We start from the raw sequence: 17,525 nt of genomic DNA on the forward strand, positions 1-17,525 counted from the left end.
AGGTGCTCAAGTTAAGCTTTAGAGTGTCACATCCCACTTTGGAGGCAAAAGCTATGGAGGTAGCACGACTGTTCAAAGTGGAGGATTAAGTATGATATTACAAAGAAATAGCTCTGACCAATGAGAAACTTCATCTGCCACACCAATCGAAGATGGTCTATGCCAATACATGGTAGCTGACACATCAACACTTGTGCTAGGAGAGATAAATAGCTCAAAGACTCTCTGGGTGTCTTGATTACAGGAGCTACAGGTTTGGGTTATTACTCAACATGGACCAATGAGAAGTTACCAGGGTTATATGCGACTTGCACCTAGACACACTTGGTTGATTACTCTGTGAATCAGACTGACAAGAGGAAGGTAAAGAAATCCAGATGTCCCAAGGGTTGCTGGAAGGCATTTTTCCTGGCAGTATATCCCCCACCCCTCCTTGATGTGTCCAAGAAAAGCTTCCCCAGAAAGGGGAGATCAAGGTACCTCCCAGTAACTCCCAGGAGGAGGTTCCTGTCATTTAGCCGCCAAGCAAGGTCCTAACCTGCTTAGGGCATGAGCTGGGAAGGATGGTTGCTTGAGGATGCTCTATGCCACTTCAGTTATCATTGCAGAGAACAGGGCTCCATTTGGAATATGCTTCTCCGAAGAGAACAAGTGGCCAAAGCCAAAGCTGGTTGTTACTGTTATGACAGGAACTGCACTAAACTTCCCTGAGATGGCTGACACGAGTCTGGCGAAGAGAATAACAGCTGATGAATCTATCATCATACCCACATGCTTTGCATGCTTCTTGGCCATGAGCTCCAACTTCTCCCAGTTTATAATTATCCCATGGTTGTGACAAAAGAGGAAGAGGTGGTCTCTGTTCTGAAGCAACTGTGCCTCCAAGGACACCAGAAATGCCAATTGTTCAGGTGATGCAGCAAGCCAATTCTTTACAACTGGGCCCAAGCCAACATCAGGGTAACATTCATATAACTTGGGGGGGTTGTTACTAATCCAAAGCATAGGCCTTGAAGTGGTGGAGTCTCATTGCAGACACAGTAGGGATACCTCCTGGAGGACTGATAGACAAGGGCCTGAAAGCATGTCTTTCCAATCCACTAAACATATGAACTAACACACTCTCATGGGATCCAATAAAGAATGTGCTGTTTCCACCCTGAACCAATAAAGAATGTGCTGCTTCCACCCTGAACCAAGTCTAAGAAAAAGTATCAACATTCCCTCCACCTACACTGACGGGGTCATACATACTGGAGATAATGGAGGGTACGTCATGAGTTATAACAATTAATGAGGTAGGGAACACATTTGTCCTTGAAAGATAGTTTTTAACCATCTGAAAGGACACAAGTGCACTCCTGCTCTGCAACCTTACCCAACACTACAATAAGCATTCCCTTGCTTGCGCTGCTGGAAAAGGGGGACTGCCAACTTGTCCTATCTCTTTGTTCTTCCTTTACATCATTTCATAGTTGGAGCTGGATGAGGAGGTTTAAGAGCTGGGAAGACTCATATGTACCCTTTGCAGAGGATGAAATCTGGATTCCATCTGTTTCACTGAAGGGAAAACTGTATGCCATACACCCAAGGCTTGGCCATAGTACCCTAAATTGTTCCAGGGGACTGGAAGGTGACTATACATAGCAGATCATGGTGCCCTGACTATCAGAATGCCTCTTCTCTGCAGCTGCCTAAACTTTACTCTTCAGGAAGTGTACAGAGAAACCCAAGATCTATCTACATGTTGAGGGACTACTCTCAGTCAAACTTGCCGGGAAAATGCAGACAAAAGTAGTCTGTGAACCTTTTGGCATGTCAAGCTTCCTCTAGTGTGTCAACCATAGGAACGTAGCTTGCTCAACCTGCTGGACAGCAGGGAGCCTTCCTAGCAGCAGATCAGAGTTAACCTGATCCAAAACACCACAAGCATACAACTACCACAGCAATAGGCACAACAGTTAAGTCTCCTGAGGGAACCCTAAACCATATTGACGAGATGGGCTCCACAGGGGGTCAGTGAATGCTACCCCAACATCATTACACTAGCAGTGAGCCAAAAGATCCAATTCTACCTCAAGGGGTTCTTTGGAGAACAACCCTCAAAGCCTGAGATTTCCCAAAGCAAGAGATGGATCCTCTCCTGAAAAACAGGGTGAATCTTCAGTCTGTCCTGGTGGATCATGAACACAAACTGAACCTAGCAGTACCAATATCTTTAGAATTATTCCTCATTGACTTCACATTATTAAAATAGTTTAACCAGACCACCGAGATAAATAACAGCTCTCATAGGGCTAGCCCAAAAGATTTGAATAAAATACCATGCTTAGGCCAGAGGCCAAGCACTGGGACCAAATAGGTCATTCAGTTTGGCGATGAGTGAAAATGGTAATTTGGTTTGGCGACGAGTGAAAATGAAATTAAAAACTGCCCAAAGGCATATGCTCTCATACTGGAACACACTCGCACAATATTTACTCATGTTTTCACATATACATACGTACATACTAAAAATGACAAGTTTTAATCAATTTGTATTTTTCATAGCAAACAAACCTGAGGTCTTAACAATATGATAAATCTTCTGGTGCCACCAAGAAAACAGTTAAAAATAATCAAAGATTGTAAATGCAAGGAATCTGTGGCATCCGGCATCCGATGCGTGGTTGAGGTGGAAGCACGTCGAGCGAGTGCACTGAAGCCAGGAACGTACCCGTCTTTCTTCCAACCCAGGATGAAATGTAAGAGGGGCAGCTAGAGGTGGCCAGTCAATGTTAAGACCTCCAGTTTGTTAGCTATGAAAAATACAAATTGATTAAAAATTTGTCATTTTTTTCATACACGAACAAAGCTTCGGTCATAACAATAGAATAGAATTATACTTGGAGGGAGGTATGAGAATCCTGAATCAACTGGGGTTTCGGCACACCTGAACATTCTTTTTGGAAATGAGATTGCTAAAGATGACCTAAGCCTTTGAGATGTTAATATTTGGATATCTAATGCTCAGTCCACTGGGTTCAAATACAATGAAACATGACCAGATTCACTGTATTCATGGAAGTCCAAAAGAACTATATCTCTTCAGGCAACAAACCATGTCAGCCACAAGAAATGGGTGCCACCACTCCTCACTCCCCTTGGTGGAGAGAGAAGTTAGCTACTGAGAAGCAGATTTCCATGTTGCATGGAACATGAACAGTGCGGTAACAGTATGGCTGCAATGCTCACCTGCATCAACCTTCTCAAGCGTATGATGCGTCTATTCAAGCTGCCTGCAGGAATGAAGGAGAAAAGGGAAAGAAAAGGTCTTCTCTAAATGACAGAAGAGGTAAGAGGTTAACCCAAGGGGATGTCCTATGACAAAATGCTCAACACAGATACATTCTAAATATCCTACTGTCAACTTGTGTATTGTCAAAGTTATTGAGCTGTAGACAAGGGTGAAGTCCTTGAGCTATCCAGGAAAACGTGCCTCTCCAACAGTGGAGACGTCGTATGAGGTGATCCTTTATGATGACATATGATCAGGATGCTACTCATCGGAGGAGGGATCAGTATGTTTGTATGTTTGTTTGTTTGTTTGTTTGTTTGTATTGTTTTTATGTTGCATGGAACCAGTGGTTATTCAGCAATGGGACCGACGGCTTTACGTGATGAGAAAAAAAAAAAAAAAAAAACTTCTATCACCAGAAATAAACATCGCTCACATCCCACTGGAATGCCCGAGAATCGAGCTCGCGGACACTGAGGTGGCAGGCCAAAACCATACTGATCACGCTACTGAGCTGCTATGGGGATCAGTATGCTACTCACCGGAGGAGACATCCTATGATGATAGGACACGCCCCAGTTCAGAATGTTACATAACCTTTTTTTATATATTTGTTTTAAAATTCCTTAAACGCCCAAAGAGTTTTCGTATTTTTATTAGTATTTACTTATTATTATATTTTATTTATTAAACTACACTTTCTTATGAACATTAAAATCAGAATTACTGAAAATGTAAAAGATTCTGATAAATTTCTCTTAGATTTATTTCCAAATTTTGATAATTGCTGCTGCTTATATTCTGGACAGTCACACAACGCGTTTGACTATTATCAACACGCTGCACTCTCACTGACTTGTAACCAGTAACAACTGTGGTCTACAGTCCGGCAGACTTTTATATGATCCATTGACATTGAACTAGAAGCTACAGATGAGCATCAAATTTGCTATCATGCATATACACATTGGGAGTCTGGATGAACCATGAAAATCTTTAGTCTGCAATCCCTACAATACTTATTGGTATAGGCAGTCCCCGGTTATTGGCAGCCAATTTTCCGTCATCGGCACTGATATAGTGTACTATTGGCGCCAATACATACCTAAAAGAGGCACCGTTAACTGGTTTTTGGTTATCTGTAATTTTTGCTTATCATCAAGCCATTGGAATGGAACTCCCTACCAATAACTGGGGACTGACTGTACTTTAATGCAGCAACCTTCCACATGTGAACCCTATGTTGCATGTGTACAACCCAGGGATCATGTACATGTACATCACGAGTTCTGGACAAACCAAACACCATCAGAGGGTTGCACCATCATGCACTAACAGACCTACACAACACCCACAAGTATTAGACAGCAGTGACCTGTTGCTGTGTTATCATGCACTCACCAAATGTAAAAGTACTGCTGCTGACTCTTCTCTGTGTACCTTGACAAAAGTATGAACAAGGAAAGGGTTCAATACAGCCCATGTGTCTCAGAAGTAAACAGACAGCGGTTCATGGTCACAATCAGAGTACCCTGTGTCCCCCTACCCTCATCAAATGTGTGTCACCTGCAGGTGCGTGAATGCTGCTATCAACCATCAGAAGAAAGGCACTCAACTGAACTCCTATCCACAACTTCTTGTAAGAAAGCTTTTGAGACCTACTTGTCTTTAATTTCCCCGAGGACAAGGAAGAGGAGGAAAAAAAAATTGTCTTGCATTTCTTTAACTTACCCCATCTCAAAATCATACTCTCCTCAGGAGCAGCATCAGAGGCGTACTCCCTGAACTTGACAACGTAGTACACGAACCCAGCCTGGCACTGTTGGAGGGCATGAGCTGGTTGCCTACCCAAAAGATTCAGCAGTATTAAACACAAAGTAATCTTCTTCAAAGAAATCTTTTGCCTTTACTTTGCTGCTGCTGTTCCACTACACTGCAAAAGAGACCAGCCAACACACTCCTAACACCAATGCAGAACAACAAAACTGGTAACACTACCAAAAGGCATAAAGCAACCAAAGACCAGATTACAACCTCCACACCCTTCGTTGTTAATTTTTCTTGCTCAAATCCACATTAAAGAAAATACACAAACATTATGCTTAAAAAAAATATAATATTTAGTAGTCAAGAGCATTGAAAAAAAAAAAAAAAGTTTACCTCATGACAGGGAGAGTGGAGGCTTCTCCCCACTAACTCATCTACCACCAGTCAATTAGCTTGTTACAAAGTTTCAATGACTCATTCCAGTTCCAGCTGAAGAACAGAACACTCCTACAGAAAAGATAATGGTTGATTGGTATTCCCTTACAAACAAAATTTTAATACAACTGTGAACAATTTTACATGTAAAATGGCTTCTATATACAAGGTTGCTTGACTTTTAATACACTAGGTTAAACATCAATAGGGATGCTGAAATATGAAATCTGTGGCATAAGCAGAGTCAGAGATCACATCATGTGCATTTATAATAAATCTAATTAGTCTGATAAGTTACACTACTAGCCATGAACTGCTATGCAGTAGGTTATACGATAAGAAAAGTCAAGATAAAGTGTACGTGCATAATACTTAAAAGATTAGTCATAAGAAATGTTTCAGAATGACTTTTTTAACATAACCATAAGGGCTTTCTTTAAAAAATACGGACATGGATAAAAATCATCCATAGCACTGGCCATAATATACCCACATGAAAATATTCAATTACTGTATTAGATATATCCAATTTAGGAATTCATATGTAGATATTAAACAATTAGCCAAGTTCTTTAACTTTAAAAGTTGGAAAATTAAAGGAAAACTGTAGGTATATATGTACTAGATTTAAGAACAAAATATTGCAGAAATTATAAAAATACAATAAAATATAAATACCATCACAGAGTACATAAAAAGGTGATGCCATACAAATGAAGGCTACACACTAACAAGCTTCTGCTTTGGTTAGCCTACAATGTCTGTGTGAACAACCTGTGATTCTCACACCATAAGCATAAACCTGCTCCTGCACATGCCAAATCACTGCCTGTATAAACACAGCCTAAGGCTTAATTGTATACTTTTATAAAATAATTCAGTCAACCTGGTTAATGTATAGATATACCATAAGGTAATAAATATTGTGTATATTTACTTTTATCTTGACAAACATCTAAAAATTAATCCAATGGAAATTATCTACATATCTGCTGTGCTGAATAACCAAGATGTGCTACAGTTCCCAAAAATAAACTATGCATGCAAAAGCACTGCTGAGGAACCCACAAGCGATCTTACACAGCACATTATCTCTTCCATTGCTATAAGTTTCAACTCGAGATGTTTTCCAAGGATCCTTTTTAAAACATCCACCTTAGATAATTAGATACTAAATGCAAATGTCATGATAATGTGCAATGGCAAAATCTGACTGTGTACTGAGCAATAATATTAAAATGCATGACAAGTAAACCACATGCATACATTTTCACCTGATCCACCTTGAGAGAAATACACAGAAATGTACAAAAGTTGCTAATGACAAGTGCAAGAGTGGTAAATATACAGCTGTATTAAGCATTACTAAACACCTCAAGTTATCTACCATTGGCAATCATACGCATAGTACTAGTACTCAGAATTCTAAAAGCTAAAATATGGCTTGGTATTGGTCCATTGGATCTACAAAAGATCCAAGCATTTGGAGAAATATGATGGCAGTTGGTCAAAATGTGACTTGGCAGTACAAGTATACCGTATATTATGATTTTAACTGGCAGTGACTGGAAACTGTCATAATGCTACAGAACTTAACTTTTATCACCCATGAGGTTTTCCTTCAAAAGATCAACTAACTCAAGAGCTTCTGCTTCTTTCTTCTTCTTCACATAAAACTCAATGCATAGCTCCTGCAACTCCACTGAGGATTGTGCACTGAGTTTAGAAAACTCAGGTGCACTTAAATTTGCATCCTTGAGAACTTCAAGATCAGAAAGACTGAGCAAGGCTACAGATGCTGGATTTTGCTGCAGTGCAGCAAAAAGGTTTAAAGCTCTCTGTTGACCTTCAGAGGAACTATCTGTTTCATCGCCAATAAAAAATACATTACTAGGTACAGGTAAGGGAGACGGCTTCCAAACTTCATCAGGGCGTAGTACAATAAGTCTTGTATCAGGGGTTAAAGTCTCCCAATAAGCATCATCAACATGAGTCCCATCTTCTTCTAGAACAACGGTGAGAGAAGAGGGATCAGAATAGTTCAATTTTGTAGCTCCCTTGGTTTTTACTTCTTCTAAAGTGCCAGCAACTATTCCATGACGTTCTCTCCTATCTTGAGACCAGACTCGGACTGGTTTCTTCATAATCTATGGAAATACAGAGTTATTAATAGTAAATATAGTGTCAATGTGGTTTTGATAAAGAAGTGCAATGTACAAGCCATGCATGTTATATGCACAAGAAGCGTTTAACCTGAATGGGATGTTTACTAATCTGAAACCTTAGCTTAAGAGATCAAAATGATTTCCATGGTTTTGTTACATGAAAACACATTTTTATTAGAAAATAAAGTTTTATATATACTTACCAAGTACTAATCTACATAGCTATTGGTTCCACTTCTACGGCAGCTTGAATTAAAAAATGATATTGTTATAATACAATAAAGTTTCATACATACTTACCTGGCAGATATATACATAGCTAAGACTCCGTCGTCCCCGACAGAAATTCAAATTTCGCGCCACTCGCTACCGGTAGGTAAGGTGATCTACCTGCCTGCCCTGGGCGGCAGGACTAGGAACCATTCCCGTTTTCTATCATATTTTCTCTCTTCCACCTGTCTCCTGCGGGGAGGCTGGGTGGGCCATTAATCGTATATATCTGCCAGGTAAGTATGTATGAAACTTTATTGTATTATAACAATATCATTTTCATACAATGAACTTACCTGTCAGATATATACATAGCTGATTGGCACCCTTTGGTGGAGGGTCAGAGACAGCTAATATGGAATAGACAGGTAAACAACATATGTTGTAGGTATAAAAGAAAAAACCTTGGTTCCTACCTGATAGGTGGTAGACTTCGTGGCTGTAGCCCGGTAGTCTGCATCACCTCAAGACTTTAGCGAGATATTAGATCTATGGCTAGAGTTCTTGTGGGTCTGTCGATGGGTATAAGAACCGCTTACTCGGCAGAGCCTAAAAGGACTTTGTCAATGGGTACTGGACCACTTCTATGACAACACACCTTGTGAAGGAGCATAACCAATCCCGACCACCTGATCCTAACCACCATGTTAGTATATAGAATTGCTCTGAGTTATCCCCGAACTCATAACAAACAACCCATAACTCGAAACGAAAAACTCATTTATACAAAAATTCTCAAAAAAAATTTTAATACTCCCCTAAAAGATATCACAAGAGTTCCTTACTGAACAACAGTGACTGGCCGCCAGTGCAGCACCAAGCCCTCTTTGTCAGCAGGAATCTAGAACATATCTAGTAGAAGGTATGTACAAATTTAAGGATTGGTGTTTGCTCCCGTACCCAGTATTGTATCCGCCGATACAAATGGTCCCAGAGAAAAACATTTCTCGTAGGTCACGCGAACGTCTTTAAGATAGTGAGATGCAAAAACTAAATTGCACCTCCAATATGTCGTGTCAATGATTTTCTTTAATGACATATTCTTCTGAAAAGAGAGAGACGTCGCCACTGCTCTAACTTCATGGGCTTTTACTCTTAAAAGCGGAAAAAAGTCGTCAGGACAGAACTTGTGAGCATCCGTAATGACGCTCCTAATGAAGAAAGCTAATGCGTTCTTAGACATGATTCTTGTGGGGTCCTTAATCGAACACAAAGACTTTGTCTAGAGCCTCCCATTTGTTTGTTTCTTTCTTTGTAAGAAGAACTTCAAGGCTCTTACCGGGCAAAGAGACCTCTCTGTTTCTCTCCCTACTAGACTCGATAAGCCTTTGATCTCGAATCTCTTGGGCCAGGGATTCGATGGATTTTCATTCTTCGCTAGAAAAAGAGTTCTAAACGAGCAAAAGGCCGAGTCTTTGTTAAAGCCGACTTCATCTTCTAGGGCATGAAGTTCGCCAACTCTTTGGCTGTCGGCCAAAGATAGGAGAAACAAGCATTTTCTTGTTATATCCCTGAACGAAGCTACGTGGGGAGGCCTCAAATCTGTCAGACGAAAGGAACTTGAGAACTACGTCCAGGTTCCAGCTGGGTGGAGTTAGTTCCTTCGATTTTGTCGTTTCAAACGATCTAACCAAGTCGTGCAGATCTTTATTCTCAGCAATGTCTAGGCCTCTGTTTCTAAATACTGCCGACAGCATGCTCCTGTATCCTTTGATTGTCGATACAGACAAATGAGAGACCTCTCTCAAGAACAAAAGGAAATCGGCGATTTCGGTTATAGAGGTACTGGAGGAGGACAACTTCTTAGACTTACACCACCTTCTGAATACCTCCCACTTCGACTGATAGACTCGTCTAGTGGAAGCTCTGCGGGCTCTAGCGATAGCGCTTGCAGCTTCGCGAGAAAACCCCCTCGCTCTGACAAGTCTTTCGATAGTCGAAAGGCAGTCAGAGCGAGAGCGGGGAGGTTTTGATGAAACCTCTCGAAGTGTGGCTGTCTGAGAAGATCCATCCTTTTTGGAAGGGATCTTGGGAAGTCTACTGTCCACTCCAGCACCTCTGCAAACCAATCTTGTGCTGGCCAAAACGGGGCTATCAGGGTCATCCTTGTCCCGTTGGACGCTACGAACTTTCTCAACACTTGTCCCAGGATTTTTGAAAGGGGGGAAAGCGTACACGTCCACATGAGACCAGTCCAGCAGGAAGGCGTCGACCACGAGAGCTCTTGGGTCTTCCACCACTGAACAAAAGACTTCCAGCCTTTTGGAAAGGAATGTGGCGAACAGATCTACGTGAGGAGTGCCCCAAAGATCCCAAAGACTCTGACACACCTCTGAATGAAGAGTCCATTCTGTGTGAAGGACCTGGCTTCTCCTGCTCAGCCTGTCTGTCCTGATATTTCTCGCCCCCTGAACAAATCTTGTCAGGAGGGCGATGTTTCTTTGTGAGGCCCAAATTAGCAGATCTCTTGCTATCTCGTAAAGCGACACTGAGTGTGTTCCTCCTTGCTTCCGAATGTAGGACAGGGCTGTAGTGTTGTCCACATTCACTTGGACCACACTGTTCGTCACAAAGGGTTCGAAGAACTTTAGCGCTAAGTGAACTGCTAGAAGTTCTTTGCAATTTATGTGCCAGGACACCTGTGCTGCCTTCCAGGTGCCTGACACTTCTCTCGGTCCTAGTGTTGCTCCCCAACCCTTCTCCGATGCGTCGGAATACAACACTCGGCTTGGGTTCGGAACTTCCAGAGAAATTCCCTTGTTCTCTTTTAGAGGGGACAACCACCATTGCAGGTTGTGGTTTCATCTCCATTGGAACGAGAAAAAACTGTCGGAGAGAAGTCCCCGTCTTCCAGTTCCAAGATCTCCTTAGAAAAACTGAAGAGGGCGAAGATGTAGTCTTCCTAGAGGAAGAACTGTTCGAGCGAGGAAAGGGTGCCTAGTAGACTTAACCATTCCCTCGCCGAAGTTCGTTCTTTCCCTAAGAAGAGAGAGACTTTTTCCAAGCCTCTCACGATTCTCTCTTGCGAAGGAAATACTCGAAAACCCCGAGAATCCATCTGAATCCCCAGATAGACCAAGTTCTGTCTGGGAATCAGCTGTGACTTCTCGAGGTTCACGAGTAGTCCCAACGCCTTTATCAGGTCTAGGGCCAGTCAAAAGAAAGGTCCTCCAAACACTGTCTCTCTGTTCTGGCCCTTATGAGCCAATCGTCCAAATATAGAGAGATGTTGACGCCTTTGAGGTGAAGAAACCTCGCCACATTCTTCATCAGGCTTGTGAAGACCTGAGGAGCTGTGGATAGGCCGAAACACAAGGCCCTGAACTGAAAGATCCTTCCCCCCGTCATGAAACGGAGGTACTTCTTCGACGATGGGTGAAATCGGGACAGTGAAAATAGGCGTCCTGGAGATCCAGCGACACCATCCAATCTCCTTGACGTAACGCCGCAAGGACTGAGGCCGAAGTCTCCATAGAGAACTTCTCCTTTCGAACGAACTTGTTCAGAGCGCTGACATCTAGAACTGGTCTCCAGCCCCCCGAGGCTTTCGCAACCAGGAAAAGCCGATTGTAAAACCCCGGAGAGTTTGCTCTAGAACCAGTTCTATAGCTCTTTTGTCCCACATTTGATTCACCATCAGACGAAGAGTATCCCTCAGTACAGGGTCCCTGTATCTGGCTGACAGTTCCCGCGGAATGGTCGTTAATGGAGGACTGTCTTGGAAGGGGATAGATATCCCTTTCCTGATTATGGACATGGAAGAGGCGTCTGAGTTTATGAGTGACCAGGCGTCTGCAAATTCGAGAAGCCTGGCCCCCACTGGTGTTTGGAGGCTGTCTGTCTCACTTCCCTTTCTTAAAGGGACGGGAAGGAGCCTTACCTCTCCTCTCAAGACCTCTTCTCTTAGAGGTAGCTCTGGAGAGAGGCCCTCCACGAAAGGGCTGAACCGTAGAAGTCGGTCCTTTTCTTGTCAACAGAAAACAAGAGGTCTCTTCTTCCTTGCAGTTTGCAGGAGAAGATCCTGAGTCGCCTTCTCAGTCAGTGATCGAGAAATGTCCTTCACTAACTGAGAAGGAAACAGGAAGTCAGACATGGGAGCGAAAACCAGGGCTGCTTCTTTGTGAGGGAGAAACCGCCTTGGTTAGGAATGAACTAAAAATACTCCTCTTCTTAAGGAGTACTGCTCCGAAGAGAGAGGATATTTCTCCCGATCCGTCTTGTACCGCCTTGTCAATACAAGCAAGAATACTCAGAATGACTTCTGGGTCAAGACCATCCGAGTCATGAGCTTTCTTAGACATCACCCCAAGGGACCAGTCTAGGAAATTAAACACTTCCAAAATATGGAAGAGTCCCTTGAGGAGATGATCCGTCTCCGAAATCGCCCAAGACACGCGAGCTCCATTCAAAGCGTGTCTCCTTGACAGAAGGTGGTCCTGCCCAGATCCTTCTTAGACAACATCCATTTGTCTAAGGACTGAAGCGCTCTCTTTCATAAGAGATCGTAGGTCTCATCTTCAAGGAAAGCGGCCGACGAAGACTTAGGCCAACAATCGCACTCGAAAACAGAGATCGAGGCGAAGGAGGAGCGGCAGGAGTTAAAGAATCTCCGTATTCTCGTAGAAGAAGGTCAGTCAGAACTTTATAGTTCGAGACTCCTTCTCTACCGTCACCCTCTTCTTCCGAATCTCCTTCTACACCTTGTGGAGAATCGGCCTGAAAAACGAGAGGATCTTCCTCCCGTTCTCTCTCTACTTGTGACAAACTTCTACTAGGAGAGGGGCTCATAGAGTGAACCGACTCTCTCTCACGTCTAAAAGAAGTCTCGCGTCTGCTTGACTTCTCGCGCCTGAACAGCTCCTCGCGCTTGGCTGGCGCCTCGCGCTTGTCTGGCGCCTCGCGCTTGTCTGGCGCCTCGCGCTTGCTGGCGCCTCGCGCTTGTCTTGCGCCGTCGCGGCTTGGGCTGGCGCTTCACGCTTGGCTGGAGCGTGTAGCCTGGCTGGCATCTCGCGCCTGGCTGACGTCTCGCGCTTGTCTGGTGCCTCACGCAACTCCTCGCGCCTGGCTGGTGCCTCGCGCTTGGCTGAATCCTCGCGCTTGGCTGAATCCTCACGCCTAACTGGCGCCTCGCGCCTGGCTGGCGCCTCAGGCCTGAGCGTATCCTGATCTAGAGCAACTCGCTCGGATAGATCCTGACGTTTGTAACGACTCTTCGCGCCTGGAAGACGTCCATGTTCTGGCGGACGCTTCCGTTTGGCTGGTTGAAAGAAGACGAGACTCTCTTATTAGGAGTCTAGCGTCCTTCTTGCGAGGGGGATCCCTCGAAAGAACTCCAACCAAAGAGGCAATCTGCTCTTGAACTGCAAGCAAAATCCTCTTGGAAGCCACCCCAGCGTCCTCTTCAATAGAAGAAGCAGGAGAACTCGAAGGAGTGCAATCCTCAAATACAGTCTCTAGGAGGCGTCCGAAACCAGCTTAGCCTAGCCTTCTTGAGTAGAAGAAGGAGCTTTCCTCCGAGGAAGCGTTCCGGGCTCGAGTCGAACGCGCGCTCTTTCCAATGCCTTTTCAGTCGGCCTAGAAAGATCCGAGTCCTTCCACCCTCGTTTAGGTGAAGGAGAACCGGACGACGAGAAACAATCTCGTAGGACGCTTCTATTTGAGCGGTCCTGAGCAGACTGTAACGAAACAGAACCTGCTGAAGGACGCCTGACCGTTGGGGATTCCCCACAACCTCCGTACGACTTTCGACTTTCCTACTCCTCTGGGTATGTGAGTTTGGAAGAGGTCTAGGCCTGGAGCATCGCAGGGACGGTCAGACGCCCCCTCCACAACACTGGGAACACTCACTTCACTTTGTAAATCACAATCACTAGCCTTACCTTGCATGGCCGCCATCTTTGTCTTCATTTTAACGAAGAGTAGCCTTCAGATTGGCGATTTCAGAGCCGAATCCGAATGCAAAGCCTGTGAGGATTCAGATACATAGGGAGAATCATATTCATTAACAAAAGGAGAGTTAGACTCAGAAAAAGGCTCAATAGGCCTTGTACTCACACTCTTTTGTGCAGCCCGTCTAATCCTATCCCTCTCTAACTTCTTCAAGTAAGAAGTTAGAGTCTTCCATTCATTAGCATCCAACTTTTCACACTCAATACAGGTGTTAGCCAAAGAACAGTCAAACCCCCTACATTTACGACATACAGTGTGAGGATCAACCGAAGCCTTCGGTATCCTCACCTTGCAGCCTACATTCACACACACTCTCACACTAACACTTGAATCAGACATTCTATTAGAAAAATCAAAAGCAAGTCCAAATCCAGTCCACAGTAGCGAATGCCAAAACAACGATCCAGTACGTCACCAAGAAATCCAATAAAGATGATCAATAAAGTCTTGAAAAGCGAATTCCAGTCAGGAGGTAGTAACAACAATGTTGATACCACCGGCGACAGAGAAAATATGATAGAAAACGGGAATGGTTCCTAGTCCTGGCCAGACCCAGGGCAGGCAGGTAGATCACCTGACCTACCGTAGCGAGTTGGCGCGAAATTTGAATTTCTGTCGGGGACGACGGAGTCTTAGCTATGTATATATCTGACAGGTAAGTTCATTGTATGAAATTCGCAGGTAACACTTCAAACATCTGTGTAGGCGACTAGTTCTGCTCACTAGTGAGAATAATAGGAACAACTTTAGCAGATAACCTCATTCTGTTCATGTCTTGAGTCCATCAGTGGGGAGAAGGGTGGGCTCCGATTCAGTAATTACTTCATAAGTATATAAAGAATAAACATTTTTGAAAGTAAATTGTATTTTTTCTAACTATACACACCTGAGGTCCTTTACATTAGGAATTTGCTTACAGCAAAGCTGAAACACAATCATTAAAACCCTTGAACAAGGTGGTTAGGTCACAACTGCCGACCAGTAGGTGGGGAGACATAGATAGACCGAAGCATAGGACCTGAAACCGAAAGATTTGATCTTTCAAAATAAATTTCAGGTACTTCCTCGAGTCCGTATGAATGGGAACATGGAAGTATGCATCTAGCATGTCTATGGAGACCATCCAGTCCCCTCTGTGGATGGAGGCAAGAATCGAGCAATTTGTCTCCATTTTGAACTTTGTCTTCAAGACAAAGACATTCAGCGCACTTACATCCAAGACTGGCCTCCAGCCAGTGACAAAACTCCATTATAAAAGCAGCATTTTAAAATGATTTACAGCAGGTAAACTGTACACACACTCAAGGGCTAATGCCACAGCATATTATCATGCACAGGTACAATCCTGAAGGTTAGGATAACCACCATGAAGAGATATTCAACCATCTACTACCATGATCTATTACTGCTCAATGTAGCCTGCAGAAAAAAAGAAACATGATTAATAAAGGACACTCCTCTCATACTAAAGGACACTGCACTCCAAACACCACCACATATAACACCCTCCCTTCTTCACCTGAAAAGTGAGTGAAGAGGGCAAAGGAGAAGGAAGAATACTGGGAGAGAAAAACAAAGGGTGAACCTTCGATGTTTCCACTCAGTAAATTCTCCTAGAGCATAAGCATGAATGTCAAATTCATTAATATATAAATATACTGTCAAGTAATTACTATCAAAGGGCAAGAGTAAGTTATAAGGATGTAAATACACAATTGCCACCTACCCCTAAATACACAAAGGGGAAAGGCAGCTGCCAAGGCCATCACAAAAAGTGGGTTTGTATATTATTTATTAATATCAAACACAACATATTCAAAACATATTAAAAACAATAAAAGAAGGATCCCAGAGGGAAACTGAGATTAACAGCAGTCTGTAGAAGAGCTCACAAAACACACGTCCTCATCGGAAGATGGTCGAAAGCAAAGTAGAGAGTGTTTACATCTGGACAGGTGGGTCTCCCCACCTACCAGTGGTAGTTACTGCCTAACCACCTTGTTCAAGAGTTTTAACAGCCATGTTCCAGCTTGGCTGTAAACATACATATTCCCATTATAAAAGACTGAGGGTTTGTATATTGTGTAGGAACTTTATTATAAAAATGTCATTATTATATAACTAACAAAGTAATTATATAGAAGATTCCCACACAGATAGGAGGTGGGATACATGGACATATTGTAATCCAAACTATTAAAATAAGTATGTAATGAATTTGTATTAGAAAAAACTGTTAGCGCTGAAAACAATGCTTGTCGTTACCCATCAGTTAAAGAGAGCTACTGCAGGTGGATATTACCTCTGGTTGGTGCTCATCTTGACCTGTAGTGGCGTGGCGGCATAGCCATAGGTTGCCTCCTACTTAGTGGGAACTTAGCACCAAAGGAAGTGCCGTATGTAGTACTTCAATGGCTAGTAAAGCATGATAGGTGCCCGCCCTTGCCCTAGGCACAGCACTAAAATAAAAACATTCAGACATCATCATCACCTACACAGATAAAACCACAACACCAACTGAGAGTGGTGGATGCTCTAGGTACACTGTTCTCCCGGCTCTGCAAAAATCTTGACACTTTATTACCAGGTGAAGAGAGTAGGAAAAAAATCATGACTTTCTCTTAAAAAGAAGGCAGAGAGTTCTTGTTCATTCAAAAATAAACCCTGTCAGGATGTGATCTTAGTATGATCCTGTTAAGGTCAAAACCCTAAAGCTGTAGCTGGACAGAGGGGTCTATCTTCTTCAATGCCAAAGATGTCAGTTAATTTCCTAAGGGAGAAAAAACAAATCTAGAGCTTGAATGGGTCCTCGTTATATGCTAAAAAATCCCAGGATAAAATATGAAAAATGCATCTTTCTGTGAAAGACCTTCTCTAAACAATGGCTTGGATTGCACTAGTGACTAGTGTGTCCTACTTGAAGCCAGAGGCCACTCGAAAGACACTCTTCCATTTAAGGTTGTAGAGAAGAGGAAAGCAGATGGTCAAACAAGGGACTCGTCGGTCATTCAGATACATACTCTCGCCGTTAGTCTTCCAGAGTCAGGGTTTGAGAGACTTCTAGGCAAAGAATATCTTCTCCCAGACGTTCACTTGGATTGTTCTACATATCACATCCATGTATGTGTTTTGTCACACATCCGTGTATGCGATGGAGTTCCTACTCTCGCCGTTAGTCTTCCAGAGTCAGGGTTTGAAAGACTTCTAGGCAAAGATTGATCTTCTCCCTGACATTCTCACTTGGTTTGTTCTACATATCGCGGCTGTGTTCATGATTCATTGCACGTCCGTGTATGTGATGAAGGTCCTACTCTTGGCATTCATCATCCAGAGTTGTGATGAGAGACTTCTAGGCAAGAGTGACCTCCCTGATATTTTCACTTGGATCGTTCTACACACCATGACTGTGTACGCGACCGAGGTCCTACTTTCTTCGTGCTTCTTCCAGAGTGATGGGTCGAGAGACAAGGCAAGGGTGGTCTTCTCCCTAATATTTACTTGTAGATTGTTCTACATAACATGAACATTTATGTATCTTGACTCGCCCCTATACATGGTTCATCGCTTGACCATGTACTTGACCCATCACATGTCCATGTAAGTCATTCATCAACCATCTAGGTGTGTGATTCCTCCCATAGAGGAGACGTTCTTCCACAGGA

At 43.3% G+C, this 17,525-nt stretch overlaps 1 protein-coding gene across 1 annotated transcript in view; it reads right to left on the reverse strand.

Moving 5' to 3' along the window:
• Nucleotides 1-6,084: 6,084 nt before the first annotated feature.
• Nucleotides 6,085-17,525, reverse strand: part of LOC135212680 (DNA fragmentation factor subunit alpha-like) — a 22,991-nt gene continuing 11,550 nt past the window's right edge. Inside the window, exon 2 of the mRNA XM_064246345.1 lies at nt 6,085-7,626. Within this exon, the coding sequence (XP_064102415.1) occupies nt 7,072-7,623 (552 nt within the window). The 5' untranslated portion in view covers nt 7,624-7,626 and the 3' untranslated portion in view covers nt 6,085-7,071. The remainder of the gene's footprint in view (nt 7,627-17,525) is intronic.

The sequence above is a fragment of the Macrobrachium nipponense genome, chromosome 41, assembly GCF_015104395.2.
Source record: "Macrobrachium nipponense isolate FS-2020 chromosome 41, ASM1510439v2, whole genome shotgun sequence".
NCBI lineage: Eukaryota > Metazoa > Arthropoda > Malacostraca > Decapoda > Palaemonidae > Macrobrachium > Macrobrachium nipponense.